General features: G+C 42.5%; 1 protein-coding gene across 2 annotated transcripts; it reads right to left on the bottom strand.

The window, feature by feature from the left end:
• Positions 1-1,189: 1,189 nt before the first annotated feature.
• Positions 1,190-14,978, bottom strand: RB195_004918 (uncharacterized protein; the record flags this gene model as incomplete). 2 transcript variants are annotated; one of them, XM_064177141.1, is made up of 18 exons in its annotated part: positions 1,190-1,247; positions 1,373-1,558; positions 2,487-2,669; positions 2,735-2,813; positions 3,749-3,897; positions 4,027-4,151; positions 4,209-4,319; positions 5,373-5,490; positions 6,588-6,664; positions 6,777-6,892; positions 9,866-9,962; positions 12,393-12,411; positions 12,469-12,562; positions 13,180-13,260; positions 13,314-13,406; positions 14,582-14,709; positions 14,769-14,831; positions 14,890-14,978. In XM_064177141.1, 18 exons carry the CDS (start codon positions 14,976-14,978, stop codon positions 1,190-1,192), a joined length of 1,866 nt encoding a protein of 621 aa, XP_064034265.1. The 2 variants fall into 2 exon arrangements, with proteins under 2 accessions (XP_064034265.1, XP_064034266.1); XM_064177140.1 differs by lacking the exons at positions 12,393-12,411; positions 12,469-12,562; positions 13,180-13,260; ... (2 more) ...; positions 14,769-14,831; positions 14,890-14,978 and adding an exon at positions 10,799-10,906.
• Between the last annotated feature and the right edge of the window lie 2,634 nt (positions 14,979-17,612).

Genomic DNA, 17,612 nt, shown 5'->3' with positions numbered 1-17,612 from the left:
CAATAGATTGAAATACTCTATGCGTTCAAGTTCCAAAATACTGCGTTAGTCGAGGGGGGAAAGGGAATAAACGAAAGCGTATATAAAATATTCGAACTATCCTAACTTATTTTTATTGATATAATGGACTCAGTCTGCATTTAGCGCACACTTACTGAGAGATTAGTTTTTTTTTTTTTTATCTCGCGTTCTTACTCTGTGAGCTATTTTACCTGAGGTGCACATTTGTGATGACATCAAACAACAATCTCTAGGTAACAGATAGAACTGCTTGCAGATATATTCCATCAATAACTCAAACCTACATGAAAAAAAGCGTCCGCAAACTAGTTCTCTTTCAGAAAACTGCTCTAAACATGACTAGCATCGCTTGATGTGAACGATGATTACGTTTAGAACGTAATCATATCCATTTCGTGGAATAACAAAGCTATACAGGCAGACGAACACACATATAAGGATGAAGAAGAGTAGATAGAGTGTTTTACCGGCCCAACCTCGAGCGGCGAGAGTGATAGCATATTCTGACGAGTATGGATGGATGTGCAATCCAAACGGAACGAGGGAAACGCTCGTTCATACACTTTGGAAGTTTAGATGTGCGGAAGTGGACTATAAAGGAGGTAAGACTGGACATATAAGTCCGTCAGCAGGTCGACGAATAGCCCGAACATCGGCGAGTGCAGTCGCACGACTGCCGGCGTGGATCGATCGCCGCCACACGACCGGCGCGTGTGTCCACACACGCACACACTCTCTCCCACCGTACCTCGAAACTGAAAACCTTCTGAAACATCTTTATTGGTTTTGATTAATTTACAGGCAGGAAATACATCCGTCATAACTCATATGACTAAAACATGCACTGGCGAATACCGAACGCTAAGCATTGAACCGTCGAATAAAACTCCAAAGATATACGTTAAGAAAAAATGTACGGCTCACTATTCCATAAGTATTCAATCCTTCAACTATATGTTCATATCTGTGGGTGGGTGTAACAAAATAGAAACCGTAGTGTCAAACAAATAGAAATGAAATAGTGCAAACGTATACATATAAAGACGAAAACACAGCTACAAAGTTAAACCGAGCTGGATAATTCAAGTCAACTTTTTCGAGATATGTTTGTGAATAAAACGATGTTCTATGTTAGTTGAATCGAACACGCTCGAATTGTTCGTGAAAATTAGTGCGCACGCAACTCCTTCCACTGCTCTAGAAGATCAGTCGGCGTGTCTGGGTATCTGAATACCTTATCTAATATATCTTCGGGGAAAAAAGTGTCCTCACAGCAACGCTCCACATATAAACCGTCGCATACCACAAAAACTGATGAATAGTTCACGAATAAGGATGGGAAATAACGTACCTGTGGTCATAAAGTCCCTGCGCAAGAAGTTCCTCATCGCACGACTGCACAAGAAGTTCCGTTTCATTTGAGCGACTCTGTTTGCTCACGTTGTTCTCCTTGTCGTCCTCGGTAATTGTGTCCATCTTCGTTCCTAGAGCTTTCTCTGGCCATTGACCACGTTTAGTGCGATTACCACGTGGTGATCTGAATAATACTACTCTAAGCTATGTATAGAATATATTAGGTTGATAAATATTGAATTGTGTAGTATGGTTTTTTTTTTAAAGTCGAGAACTTTCGATTCTTGCTCGGTACCTACGATGTATCATGTGGTAATTGTATAACATTCTCGAAGATTCTCCGCAAAAGGTAACTAGGTAGATAGCCGGGTACCGTTCCTCAACTTCAAACATGATGTCAATTTCACAAGAGCAACTTCGATCCATCATCTTCTATGAATAGCGTCGCGGCAGTGGAGCGACGACAGTAGTCCGCAACATTAATCAAGAATGCATTAGAGGAGGGGGCTACTACCGTCAGGACACTGTCAGAGAAAGGGAAAAGATCCGCTCAAGCAAGCGAAACCGGAAGTGAATCTCAAGAAGGTACTCTTCTGCTGCATCTGGGATTCGAGAGGAATGTTGTACTACGAACTGCTCCCGCAAGGACACACAGTCACCGTTGGCACTAACGCCGCTCAGCTCCAGAAACTCGTGGAAGTTGCTCGAGTAAAGCTGCCCAGACGAGCTTCGATGTGTCTTCGTTATGATAACGCAAGATCCCATGTAGCTAAGGAGACTAATTGGAAGATCAAAAAGCTAAACTGAGACCCAGTACCCTATCTCCTTACTCTCCTGACATAACCCTTTCTGATTATACCCCTAAGAAGCTAAGAAAACTTTCACTAAGTTCGATGACATTAGTCGGTCGGTCACCGACTTCTTCGACGCCCAGTCTCAGTTTTGGGAGAAGGGGATCGCTAACCCGCCCATTAGATGGAGCAATGTAGTGACTAAAAATGACGGTTATATTGTTGATTAATTTCCATTGTATGCTGAATAAAGAAAATGAAGAAGACAAAGATCACAGAACTGACAAGATTTTCTCATTAACCTAATAGAACTGGACTAACCCCTCTTGAGTTTGTGCTTCTTCGGGTTCTTCTTTAATCAGTGATAGATCCGGATGTTTCTTGTTCTTCTGCACAACACGAGTATCCACTTGCATGTCGCCAGGGTCAACCGGCTGCGCCATCGGTGTGCTGCGGACGTCTCCGATCATTCCACGGTTAGCAAGGGAATGCATTGACGAGGACCTAAATGATTAGACTGCTCGCAGTTCGCTACACTAGAGGCCGAGGCTTAACCGAATTCTTCCCACCTTCCCATTTGTCCACTGCTAAAGTCTATGGCTGGCCTCATGTCGTCAAATTCCACGGAACGGCGACGTGTATTGGTCGCTAAATGGAATTATCTCGTCTATAGGTTTACGTTCACATAATTTACGTGCATTTAGGGGGCGCGTATACGAGACTGATTGCTACTTGCTCGCGATGGACCTGCCTCTACCAAATGCAGTCGGGCATTTGACTACCCGCTTTAGGCACGGGCGACCTAGATAACTTGGAAATTTATATGGCGAAAGTTACCCAGATATTGCAAAAATGTGCTGTTTTCCAGTACATCGCCGAAACCGAACCCAAAGAGGTCTTGCACCCAGAAACGTGAAATTTTCGATAACAATTCTTCGTTTCGTTCAACTGAGCTGCCGGACATTGTCAAGCTAAGGTACTCCGGTCACTCTAGCAGTTCACATGAGATGCTAGTTTCGCAGGCTATTGAACAGTGACAAATGGATCAATTCTGTGCGAGCTCTTGCTGTAGATCGAGAGGATTGGGAAGAGTTGTGTTCAAGGATGACACCCTTCGGGGAAGATTGGCGTAGACCGCGAAAAGCGATGATACCAGCTCGCCGATTTCGTCAAGTCAAGTCAGCGATGTGTATTTATGCATAGTCGGATCAAAACGACATGAAGCACGGTGCATTTGCGTTCGCGCTCGAAACAGCAGTTGGCACCAAGGTGGAAGTATCGCAAATTGCAGCAAACGATGGTGCTTACAAAGGTCCCAGTGTGCTCGAGAGAAACCGCATACGCAATTGCTCCGTCCTTCATGTCCTTTTGACCCTACTATACCTGCGTATTTTGCTGAAACGTAACCGAACGGAACAAAATTTTGTGTTGAATCGCATGGAACAAAGTTCTACATATGCTTTTCCATGGATAAGCAGTCCGGCGCTGAAATTCGCTAAAGTATTATGTCAGTCACAGCGTGCCACTTCTGACTTCACCTAAGAAAATGCAAGGAACAAATCCAGAAAGATGGAGCTACTCACTTTTCTCAACGATATCATTTGCATATTTGCACGCACGTTCAATATTGATGATCTCCATTTTCGGATATATCGCATTGGGGATCTTCTGCCTTGGAGTAAATGAATTCTCACGATCGAACGATAGCCTTCTCGCTGTGTCCGCGCGATTTCTACAAGTGTTTGAGCGAATGGTAATCATCATTTTGCAATCATACAGTACATTTATAGTCATATAAATAGCCACGGAGGTATTTCTAAGACGTGTCCACTCTGAAAAATATCACGGTAAGAAAAGAAACCTGTTTGGACTTATGGCGGACGAGCGACGAGATTGGGAAACAGGTGGCATGCGAGACTCATCCTCTCTTTCAGGCGAGATCTGTCCTGCTGCAAGAAGCCGCTCATACTGGATCAGAGGCAATCCCTAAAAATTCCATTGCGTTTTAAACCCAGAATATACACCTGCTAAAAAAAGAACAACTTTTTTCAACTTATGAATGAATTGGCAACGTGGTCCGTACGGGCAGTGTCCGAATGTGGAGAATTTGTCACAAAGCTGAGTTTTGTATTTTGGATGCGCCTTTCCGCGAGGCTGAAAGTAATTTTAACGTTGTCGTTTCTTCGCCGTGTCTTTGGTGGAGTCAGAAACTCTCGAGGTCCGGTGGAGAGGTTATTGACTGAGAATTGCCTGAGGTTATCTGAAGTTCTCAACCGATGTCCCTGCACTTCAACGATCTGCGAGCGCACACGGTAACTCAAATTGTGCAAATGCACTAATCATCTTAAGTTTTCTAACCAACTGTACTCATTTTGTGAGCTTTGGTTAATCGCTAACAGTGTCATAGCACGCAGTTGTCATGAGTGTCGTAGGACTCGTGAATATTTCCTGAGGATTCCTTGGAGATAATACGACTTGTATAAAAAAAAGTCCCAATATATCAATCAGTCTTGATATTTTTTGTACCTAGGGCATGAAACGCAGATAATAGTCGGAAAATACAGTTATGAACAACACGATCCGATTGCGATTCTCTCGTTGGAACCTTTCACATGCCAACAGGCATCACACAACTGCTTTTCTTTTCATCTGCAGCATACAAAGCGCCCAACGCACGTGTACTCGTACATTTTTGTGCATAGTGCAGAGGTGACAGACTCAAACAAGCAAACCGCAACCGGTTTGGGATAAATATGTCTGAACGGACCCAATTCAATGAGTCATAAATAAAACTAACCAACCGAAATCAAACGTATTTCACACCAACCTATTTTGGTACTTCCGTTAATTCTAAGAGAAGAACTGCATACGTTAGTATTCGGGCGGAGGGAAATGTAGGGGAGAGCACTCAGCTGCGCCCTAATTTCTGGAGGTTCCATCCTACTTTTTCTCTTCGTAACCTTAGCTTACATATCATAGGTCCTCTAAGACTAGTGCTTAAGATTTAGCGTCCCGATTGATTTGATTATTTACTTCGAGGAATAAGGGCGCCACTGAATGCCCCCGAAACGAGTTCTTCAACAGGTTACTTTGCATAGGAGTTCACTTTATCGATAGGTTAGAATACTTTCTGGTCCTGCTTTTGTCCCTTCATGATGATTACGGCATTACACTAATGTATCAAGATGATTTTGTAATGCTACGTACCTGAGCAGGGAGACGCAATTCGCTATCGCCGTGAGCAAATCGACAGCCTTCCCCGTAGGGACAGAAGCCAAATTTCTTGAATGCGTCGCATAAAGCCGTCTTGTATGCCTCGTCCTTCCTAAACAGGCAAAATAGAGGATAAAGTGCTTGACGTTAATCAATCTGCTTGGGATGCGTCAACAAGTTCACTTCAAGTCAGAATACCCTAGCGCCAATTTATCGGCTCCAGAAGGATGGAAATGATGGTTGGCACTAGGACTGTTTGACAAACCGATGCGATCGATGCGTTCGCACCGGAAACTCTTACCGACCGCACTGCACCCGCCCCTAGGCAAAATATCCCTAAGGGAGGAAAAAAGAAGAGAAACTTGGGCACACACACTGTTGCTTGATTTGGAGCACGCATCATTATTTCTGAGTAGGAATTGCGTGAGAAACGTGCCTTTGAACTGTAGCAGTTGGCTGCAAACCTGGTTCCCCTCCGCAAGTGTCCTTAGGTACAGTCGGGTCAAAACGACATGAAGCACGGTGCAATTGCGTAAGCGAATGCGCTCCATGCGACGCTCTGGACCAAGCGGTTGGAATCGAGGTGGGACGATTACGAACCGCAGCTATTAGAAATGCTAGCATTGCTCCCTACACGATCCTATTCACAGCACTCCGAGCGCAACCGCCTACGCAGCTGCACCATGCTTAACCTGATTTCGTCTGTCGTTTTGATCCGACTAATATATCAGTGGTCAAAGTAGGTAGAACTGAGTGCGCTGCTCGTCTGACGCAACGCACGTGCAGTAGGGTCAAAACGGCATGAAGCACCCTGCAGTTCCGTAGGCGGCTGCGTTAGGAGCGGTGCGATGATGTAGTGATAAGGATCGACTGAGGAACTTTGCTAGCACCGTTCTTCGTTCGTTGTTGATCCGATTCTAACCGCTGTCCCCATCACGGCGCATCGAGCGCAGCCGCTTACGCAACTGTACCATGTTTCATGTTGTTCTGACCTTACTTCAGTTTCTGTGCTTGTTGCACCTCGTCTCTTTCCTCTGGGCGAACCCAATCGAAAGAAATCCAAGAGAAAGACACCATTTGTGACGTGAAACGCAGTAGATTCAACGCAGAAGCGTTTATCCAGCAAGCATAGCGAGATCGCCGCGAGAGACATGCCAGCGAATACACAGTTTCGGAAAAAACGGACCTACTGATTTAGAAACAGCTTACCTCTTCATTCTCTGCACTTCTTCGCGTTCCTCGTCAGTCATCGTCTCCCAAGTGACACACTGCCGACGACCACGTGCCTGAATGTACGCTTGAAAGAGATATTATTTTGAATATGTGACGCTTTTAACAAAATATTTCATTGCTACAGTGATTATTCTCTGTCCACAGAAAGACTCAAACTACACAAACATCAAACAGGTCACTTCGACGTCTTCGTGAACCTCCGCTAGCCTCGATAGGTTCATTTATCGATGGAATTATTGCATCTGGCGTGACAGTGATTAGTCGCGTTTGTCCATGGAATCCTGCAAAGAAAACATTTCGGTAGACCACGATGAACAGGGTTTCTATTTCAAACTGTCCGTACAGTAATCGTAATGATTCAAGTCTACTTTAAATTGTACTATTTCGCACTTCCTTTTATCTTCTTATTTGTGGACCTCGACAGGTTGTTTGTGGTCAACCGATTGTTTAACTGCAGCGACGCGATAGTTGAGGGCGTATAGTCGGGTCAAAACGACACGGATCATGAGTGTAGTTGCGGTGCATTTGCGTACGCGCTCGAAACGGTGCGGTGGAGGCAGCGGTTGGAACCGAGTTGGGACCGTCGCAAACCGCACCGATGGGTGGTGCCAGCAAGGGTTTCACTGTGCTCCTAGCCGCTACGCTCCATCGAAGCGCCTCGAGAGAACTCGTGTGCGCAATTGCGTACATGCTCCGTGCCCTTTCGACCCTGCTACATCATTGAAGGCATCGTGTCACGAAAAAGACGTTGGGATCTCTCTGGCCAAAAACAGAGTTCAAGCTGGAGATTACAAGTATTATAAGTGAGTGGCTCCACTCAATCTCTCTTAGTCGTCACAGAAAACGGCGTGGAAACGGCCTTGATCCCTGTGAGCTGCGTCAGAACTAGCCTTATACAGGCTACGGTTCTGTTCTCACGTGATCGCTCGTGGATGCACCGCGTACACAAGGGTGGCGCGTCCTAACGCACCTCGCACGGACAAACGCCGTTTCCCACGCCGTTTTTGAGGGCAACTACGAGGGATTCAGGGGGGCGACGCTGAATCTACACCCCAAACTCTGATCTGTTTGCCACAGAGACACCAACATCGCTAGTTTACTGATAATAATCAAAGGATTAATTATTATCACTAAACCAACTATGTTGAATTCTCTGTATTACTCCTTCAATTTACCCGTTATAGTCGAGTCCAATTGCCCTGGGGTTGGGCTTTGTTCTGCGTAAACGGTTGCTCTAAAAGTGGCCCGTTGTATAGTCGGGTCAAAACGACGTGAAGCACGGACAGTTGCGCAAGCGGTTGCGTTCAAAGTAGTGCAGTGGAAACAGCGGTTCGAATCGAGGTGGTACCATGGCTAACGGCAGAGATAGGTGGCGGGAGCGAGGATGCTTACGCGATCCCAACCGCTACGCTCCACAGCACTGCTTCGAACGCAACCTCTTCAGCAACTGTCCGTGGTTCATGTCGTTCTAACCCGACTATACTTAGTGGTGGTGGTGGATTAAGGTCACCGCCCCACTTCATGTGCAGCCACTCACACAAGTGCACTCAGGCTCAGGTAGTTTTGAATTGACTGTTAATGGCTTCCAGCTCGAAAACGGAGGGCAGACTTCACCGCAGGTTCGGGAAGACGATATAGCTAATCTAACCAAAGCTGTATAGAAATTCCTTCCCATACTTAATACTGTTTCCGAAACTTGTTTTACTTTCAATTACGGCAGAGTCAAAAAAGAACACACCCTTCGATCCAATTCCCTTCACCGCAACGCTTTACAGGAATCACCCCACGAATCTGAGGTGGTACGGATTTCCGGTGGAGTATTCGTATACGGGATCGTAGATTGTTGAGAAAAGGGTGATTCCGTCTATTTCTTCCTAATTGCCATAGAGAACGGCCCGGAAGATACGGCTTCGAGTGTTTCGGCACACTATTTTCCACCAAGGAGTTCGATTGGAGCGCGCCAGCCTTGTGCACGCGCCGCATCTTCCGGACCATTTTTTACGGCGATTAAGAAGAAATGCACGGAGTCACCCTCCTCTCCATGATCTACGACCCCGTATACGAATACTCCACCTGAAATCCGTACCACCCCAGATTCGCGGGGTGATGCCTTTAAGCGACTGCATCGAGGTAGTTTTGATTCGACTATAGGTGCGCCAGGTTCTGAACCGCTTTTGCCCATTGTGGATCGTCTTTCCCCACACACAAATGTAACAAACCGTAAAATTCTGGAGTTCTGGAGAAAAATTCTTAAGTTGAGATCCATGAATTGAACAGTTATTCAAGCATTCGACTAAGAAGTAACGTAAGTGGTCTCTCCAATGGATTTTTGAATTCCATGGGCTTTCATAATCTAAAAGTGTTCTCAATGGCAAGGACACTCACAATAAGATTAGAATATATTACCATTCTTCTTCGTAGCATTTTCTTAGCCTAGAAGCTACAGTGGTGATGAAGCATTGCTACAATCGAGCAGCCATGTCAATACGGCTATAGTAGGATCAAAACCACATGAAGCACGGTGCAATTGCGCACGCGGCTTCTCTCGATTCGGTGCGGCGGAGCGTGGCGGTTAGGAGCGTACTGGGACCCTTTCTGGCACCACCCATCGCTGCAGTTTGCAATGGTCCCACCTCGGTTTCTGGTTCCAACTGCTGCCTCCACAGGGCGGGGTTTCGAGCGCAAATGCACCGTGCTTTATGTCGTTTTGACCCGACTGTACACATACTTGAATTAGAACCCAGAAAAGATGTTCCCTCAGATAAGGGGTTTAAATTGATGTATTTGCTTGTATAGAGTAAAGCTTGTATGTACTACTGCCAATTTTTATAATGTATCTTTGTTATTTGGTCCTTGTATGACCCGTTTATACACACATGGATATACCAAAATAAAAACGAAGTGAAGCGAGATACAGTTGCGCAAGCGGTTGCGTTCGATGCAGTGCGGTTTAGCTTAGCGGCTGGGATCGTGGTCGCACCCTTGCTAGCTCCATTTATCGGCGCAGTTCGCGTTGCTCCCAACTCGATTCCAACCGATGTCTCCACCGCGTCGTTAGCCGACCGCAGCCGCTTACGCAAGTGCCACTTTCATGTCGTTTTGACCCGACTGTAATCATGTAATGAGTAAATAAATAAATAAATAGTTACGCATTTAGTTACGTTTAGTTACGCATGAATAAGTCAGAATATCTTAGAAATACTAATCGTTCATAGAGTGCATCTAACACTAATTTCACCTCCTCAAAAAGTTACCTTTCTGGCGAGTTTCTGTAACGGAACGAAGCGACGCTGGTCGACGTGCTTGGTCCTCGATCCCATAGTAAAATTGTTCATGCGCTGAGCGGGACATCTAGAAATCCATAGGAGAAGTCCATAGTAGTAACTAATGTGTTTGCTAAGATTTCACGCAGCGAACCCCTCGAAGCGAATAAAAATGAAGTTGAAGCGAACTTGAGATAATCTTGAATTTTCTTTTCTTTTAAAAGTGAGCGTCGGTTAAAGAAGAACTTCAGAAGAACTGTTGCTAACAACGAGAAATCAGGTAAAGGAGAAAACAACGACACATGGTGGGCCGATTTCATGGCGGCACGAATGTCTCCACAGTGCTATGGATTCGTCGTAAGATCACGAAGGGGTTAGATCAAGTCCTATTTTGAAACTGTTCCTTCAGCGATTCAAAGCACACACATCCTTGACTGGTGCGGCTCTTAATCCTCGATCTATCCCCATTGAAATCGAAGCACCAGTGTAGAACTGGTGGAGTTCCGTAAAAATCTGTGAATCATCTTTTCACGGAGGTAGATCAATCGCTATCACTGATCTTGAACTCGCTGTTCTGTAGCATTGCGGCTCAGTATATGAGCATATGTGATTCTTTCAGAATCCTTTATCAATTGAAAAATCCTTAAGGTTATTCTTGCCTTTTTATCCTTAAATTTACTTTCTATCCTTAAATAAATAAAGGTGGATCTGATGCGGTGGATGTAAAAAAATCTTTAATGAACACGGCACTGATTTTCTGCATCTCCGAGTAATTTTTTGTTTTTTTTTTAAGTCTATTCAATTTCTCTTTTTTCTAGAGTTTTTCTTTGGTTTTTTCTTTTAGTTTTTGGCAGGTGACATCTAAAGGTGAGATCGTACACGCAAGCCACAAAATGGCTATAGGAAGGAAATACACAAGCTGACCGCTATTCTCGGATTTTCTTTGAAATTCCCATTGTTTTTCACATCAGAAGGTGGATAATCGGCAGCGACTGGTCTGATGGTTATGAAGTAACATGAATTTATTAGCATAACCTCAAAACAAATCCACCTGAACACAGGGAAAATAGAGAGTCTGACACAGTGAACGTTTTCATTTGTTCTTTTTCTAGAAGTCAGATTATTTTGAACAATAAATGTGTATGGACCTTCGGGTTGTTAACGTGTACGGTATTTTATGCTTTGAGAGCAGAAAAATTTTTGAAAGCACTTTTCTTTGTGCAAATTTCCAGAAACGAATACTTTTTTTACGTTTTTTTTTTTTGAAAATAATTTCAGTAGTCACAAAACTCGAATGTGAGTAATGAAAAAAACTTATCTAGTTGCTAACCGCAATACAGTCCACTTTTGTATTTTCACCTCAGTGAAATTGTGCACTCTAAGTTCATTTCTACTCGTTTTTCCACCCCATTCTTGGTCATTCTTACTTTTTACTTTTTAGTAATCGTAGTGGGTCTCTTTCGGGCAACCTCCTGGTCAGATCCTAATCGTATTCCCAAAAGTTTCGGCTTATCAACCAGAAATCAAATGTATGGGTCTAAAACGCTGATGCTTTTGAAAGATTCAAATCTAAGTGACTTGAACTTCCCAAAATATTCCGGAGAAAATTTACAAGAAGTAAAATGTCAGCGACACTGCGTTAAAGTGATTGAAGTGGATTTTCTAGTTTAAACACAACTTGTTTTTGTTGTAGACAAGGTAAAAATCAGTGAGTAAGACGAATAAAGAACAAAAGAGAAGCTTCCTAAGGGAATCCGGGATGTGTAGAAGATGTCGCTACTTTCTCGAACTTCCTCTCCGCTTACGCAAGATATATTTCACATTTTGGCACCTTGCTCGGATAGGAGTCTTTTCTTTTTCACCCCACGAAGGAATCACCCCACGAATCTGGAGTAGTACTGATTTCCGGTGGAGTATTTGTATACGGGATCGTAGATCATGGGTAGGAGGGTGATTCCGTCCATTTCTTCCTAATTGCCGTAAAAAACGGCCCGGAAGATACGGCTTCGAGCGTTCCGGCGCACTATTTTCTACAAGGAGTTCGATTGCAGCGCGCCAGCCTTGTGCACGCGCCGCATCTTTCGGACCGTTTTTTACGGCAATTAGGAAGAAATGGACGGAATCACCCCTCTCCTTAATCTACGATCCCGTATGCGAATACTCCACCTGAAATCCGTACCACCTCAGATTCGTGGGGTGATGCCTTTAATCCTCTTTTTATTTCGTGCTCATATCTTCAGCACTGACGTCCGCGTTGTTCCTCTCGTCTACCCGTATACATCCGGACATCATCTCCATCCACGGTCACTCACGATCCCTTGATCCCTTTACGAGCGAGGAACTATCGAGGAGTTCTCTGCTAGGCGGTTTTGATTTATATTAATAATAACGACAACTAAAGTTGGCAAGCAAGTGTGTGCGTGTGTGTGTGGTCGAATGTATGACCTTAGTGAGACTATGCGACTGCTCTATTCATTCCATGGTGCCACCTAGATTATATGGGTAATTTAGCGCACACCTGACTCGAGTTCGATGACCTTTTCCGCTTTGTAAGGAGGGATCAGCGCGACGCGACGCGGCGATCTTCTAAGCACCGAGCAGAAACGGTAGAGATCTTGAGGTATCGCCGCACGACGAGCCATTCTCCCTCTTTTTCGCCGTGTAACACGTGTTTCACATCGAGAACTTCTTAATTAACTGCTTTCATTTATGAATTCTTGCAATTTCAAATTTGAATTTTATTAAAGTTAAAGTAAAAGTTATTAAAGTTAAGTTAGTAAAGTTTATTAAAGTAAAAGTTGAAGTTAAAGTTATTTTACTGAACTCTCCACTAGACCTCTAATTCTATCTGAAGTGGATTTTTTACTTTCTTAAATTAAAAATACCGTAATGATCTATAAGTCTATAGATATAGTTATGAAGAAGTATAAATGTGAAGGACTAGCAGAGATGATAAGAAATAATATTTAAAATAAAATATTCCATTAAGGACCTTAAATCAAAATATGTTCCAAAGCGTTAGTAGTTATAATAATTTCCAATGAAATTTTGTATATAATATTGTTATATTTGAAATATTAATTATGCACAACGAAATCTGGTGCGGTTTCTGAATTTTTCAACGGAAAAAATTCAATTTCCCATAATTTTTTTCCCTCATATTGAATCTAAATGGACATAAAACCTGAGAAATTCACTGTTTTTTTCTTGTGAAAAAAAGTTTCTATGTTGTACTAGAAAATTCGGAATCTTTATGTGTCAAGTGAATGTTTTGAATTATGCGTAGCCAATGGAACGAGCAGTACCCGATAGCCGGATGGACGAGGAGCGCAAGCAAGGAGCCGAGAGCCTTCTGAAGCTTCCCACGATGCCTTTTGGCTGTTGACCTGCAAAATCGTAGATGTCTATAGAAAGTGTGACTGTTTAAACTAATTTTTACCCTGATGAATGATCTCACGCGCCAATCGCGAGACGTGCGTCGGGCAAACATCCGCGTTTTGCCCGCCACGATGCATGACGGGAACTCGCCCGCCTAAACAACCAAACAGTGAATTACCGTATACTACTGCTGTGAATTCATACACAGACACAGATAAACGGATTGGTGAAACCTGATGACCCATTTTGAATTTATGTGTCCACTCCCGTACATGTACCCAAAATGAAACAGTACAAAGAAGATTATCATGGGACCTGCGCAAGGATGACACGAAAATTTGTGAAGCATCCTAAATTTTTTTTTAAACTCTCTCTCTGAATTTTATGGTCGAGGGTCCATTTCTAGTGGATATGGAAGCTCATCTATCTTCATTGTGAAGAAGGTAGCAAGAAGAAATCATGGGATCGTTTATTGATTGATTATTCCTTCTTTTTTTCTTGATTGTTCGAGTCCAAAATGGAAAGAACGGTGCAGATTGAAATCTTCGAGCAGTTTTTTGCCGAAATGACTGTATGTACTTCAATGCAGTTTTTTTCAAATCTTCTATTTTTCTTGATATTTTTTCCTGATACTATCATTTCCATTTGCTTTGGGAACAGGCCGCGTAGTACAGGGCAATACAATTAGTCCATCCATAGCCACAAAGTTTTTAATTGTTGCCAAGGATGCAACAACTAATAGGTCTTCACAGGACCGGCACCTCAAAAATTTGGGAAACGAGAAAGGCTTCCTGATACTATCATTTCCAGTGTTCAGGACCTACAGCGGTTCTGCCCGGTTCCGGCGGCACAAATTGCGAAAAATGAGCTCGTTATGCTCGAAAACTGCTCGTGGACCCCATGGTCAGATCCTGTGACGAAGTTCGAAAATCTCTGCAGCTCCCTCTCCAAGAACGTCACAAAAGAAAACCTCCCCAAAAATTTGGCGGATACCACCATTTCGAGGTGACATCCAAAGCGTAGATCACCGTAAGGACAGGATCAACTTCCTCTACACATCAAATACATATCCTCATGGTCTCTCCCGGTTCCCTTTGTTTTTATTTGATGAATCGACGATGATGAACTCGTCATCGTGCGAAAAGTGGGACACAAACTATTCGTATATGGGACTAGCAAATATAGCAAAACAACGAGAAGGAAAACGAGCGTATATGTACACAATAACTGACCAACATCCGCATCTACAAGTTCGTAGTGGAGGTGAAATTTTCCGAGAAAACAACGTGTTTGTTATGGTTAGGATTCAATGATGGTAGTAATGAATACCGTTCGGTTTTAGGAGATCCATACTGGCCCCTCTTTCAATCAGGTAAACATAGGTGCCAGCGACTATGTTTTTCACTAAATGTAACACGGAATCACGTCGATTAAACCAGTTCTTCTCCCTTTGAATCCTGAAATTTTTCCGTTACTATATATGAATTCCCGGCACATCTCTCTGCTTGTTCTGCACCTTTTTTTGACTTCTCTCGTTTCTTCTAGCGATTTTTTCGCTCCTAGTTCATGGTTTGAATGTCTAGACGCATAAAATTCTTCCTGTTGAGAATTTTCTTCGCAACAATCAAGATCCGAACCTGATCAGGATGGAATAAACTCTACATTTGCCTACGCTTTTCCAGCATAACATAATAAGGTTGAGGAAATTCCAGCCTCTCCACAACATTACGCTAAAATACGCATTAAATTCATAAAAATAATAATACCAGAATGAATAAATATATAAAAATATATAATGAATAATAGTAAACAAATATAAAAATGTAAAATAAAAAACTAGTTGAATTCACAAATTTGCATTAAAATTCATGAAAAATAATCTCTTTAAAGATGTTATTGCTGGGATATGGTACGCTTACTCCCGCTGAATGTACACAACATGTAAACATAGTAAACTTCTCTCTTTCTCTCTCTCTTTGCTCTCTCTCTCTTTCTCTCTCTTCCTCTCAATTGAAATTCATGTGTTTCACTTAGAACCTTTGCTAAAAATGCAAGAACTCAATGCATTTCAAAACAATATAAATATAGTAACTAAAAACAAAGAACAACAAAAATATGATAAATATTTATGTTGTTTTTTGACTAAACTGAATAAACAATGCATTTCCGCATACGGTAGTAGTACAAGGATTTTCACAAATTCCTTAAAGAAGTGTCTGAGCACGAGGTTATACTATGATCCTAAATACAAACATTTTGATAAACAATAAACATCTCATAAATAAACAAAATACTAAACAAAAATAAAGAAATGATTAGATTGAATAAATAAACAAAAACAATAAGATAAATAATAAACAATACCAAATAAAGTACATATTTCTCGCGTCAACGATACACATCCAGTTTTTCCTTGAAGTTTTAAAATCCTCTACGGGCATCTGGTTCTATCTGGAGTAGTGTTTTTTTTTAAATTAAGTGAACAAGAACTTTCACAGATCTTTTGATCTAGTTCCAATGTTTTTTTGGTGAAATAGATCCTTGTTTTCTCTTCCTTTTTTTCTCGAGAGCAACCAAGTGCTTTTCTTTCTTCACTTGACTCAAACGTTCCATCTTTCCATTTGCTGGTGGATGCAATCGTTTAGGGTCCTACTGAGGGTGTACATAGTTCAAGAGTAGTATCCACGGTATTTGATGTGTCATTGCACTTTTTTCTATTTACAAGCGTTACGATCTGCTTGCTCCGAACAACTTGACACGATTCTCCTTCGAGCTAGCACCAATTCGTTCAGTAAATGCAACCAATTTCACGTGATTTGCATTGTGGACGTGCTAACCGTGTCTAGCGGCGATCTGTTAGAATTGTCTCGTGCGTGTGTGTTGGTGTACTTGACCTGACACCCTCATAAACTTCAGGTGAGAACACATGTTGCATAGGTAGACGTGTGGAAAAAAAAGACTGAGAGAGTTACAGTCGCCGGCGATTCGGTGTCAACGGCGACAGCTCGAAAAGGTCATCGCATCGCATCGCGAGAGGGAGGCGGCGATCGGCGCCGCCGCCGTCGCCGCGGAGGAGGAGGAGGAGGAGGAGGGACTTCCCTCATCGTATCGGGCCCCGCTCCGTCATCCGCACAATCATTCCGAACATGTTCAGCTATGGTGGTGAACTCCTGCTCCTCCTATTACCTCTGATCTCAACTGATTCGTCCTTTATTGAAAACAGTATCGTGGGTAAGTAATCACAGTTCACGTTCCATTCAACATGCACACATTAAATATACTGTAGGATACTGTAAGGTGCGGGCGCAATGCTTCTCCTGATAATTCAAAAAATTGCGAATTCCGCGGAATATCCAGCATTTGGTGGTGGAAAATTAATTTACAGTAACTATCGTAAGCTGTTGCCTCGGACTGCCGTTGTCCATACGTTAGGTGGAACCATTGCATAGGATTTAATGCCTAAGCTCTTCCTACTGTATTCACTTCTCTTCCCCTAGATGTATCCTTTGAAAAAAAAGATCAAAATCACAGTTCTAAGCATTAAAATGCATCCTTCATTAGCTCAGAATCAGAAAATCAACAGAAGTTGCTATAGGTGATTTCCTACTTGTTCCACTTGGGACCTACAAGCGTTTCCATGTCTGAAGCTGTTAGGTCCCTGCGCAAGTAATGGCGTTTTTTTTCTAATTTAGCCTCGCGCCCAGAATAAAGAGTTAAGCGTTATTTCACACGTTGTTTGAAGGATTTCAGGTGACGTATTCATTTTCTAAAGGGAAGCGTTTTCGGTTTTTTTTATCCTGATTTAATTTTTGTTAATTTTTACTTAAATATGATACAAATTTACATTTACATGCATTCCAAAAGAAATGCTATAAAAACTTATTTTAGCAAAACAACACCACGAGTGTTTTAATGTAGACTTCCTGAGTTTCCAGAGAAATTTTGCCTAGTTGTTTCTTTTTGTTTCTGACGTTTTTTTTTACATTTTCATACTTTTAACTCCACGCATCAAACATTTTCATGGATACAACTATTAAAACGAAAGAAAGTATATTATTGAATCAGTTTCCTCGTGAAATTGTACTGCAAACCTTTTTAAGCAGAACCAAGATTGTTATTGATCTTTATTCTGGCTAACGTTTCGTCGTCGTCGCCTTCTTCAGAGCCTGGAAAAATCAAAGTTCTGCTTAAAAAGTAGTACACAATCAAATTAAATTCAAAGGAGGTCGAACTTGGAACGTACTGTAAACCGTTTCACAAACCAACATCGCCTACAGTCGAGCACAGTTGAGTCCTTGAATTGTTAAGTCCCTCGCAAAATTATTTGTAAGTGGTTTTTAGGAGGTTTTTAGAGGATTTC

The sequence above is a fragment of the Necator americanus genome, chromosome I, assembly GCF_031761385.1.
Source record: "Necator americanus strain Aroian chromosome I, whole genome shotgun sequence".
NCBI lineage: Eukaryota > Metazoa > Nematoda > Chromadorea > Rhabditida > Ancylostomatidae > Necator > Necator americanus.
This window is presented reverse-complemented; position numbering and strand designations above follow the sequence as displayed.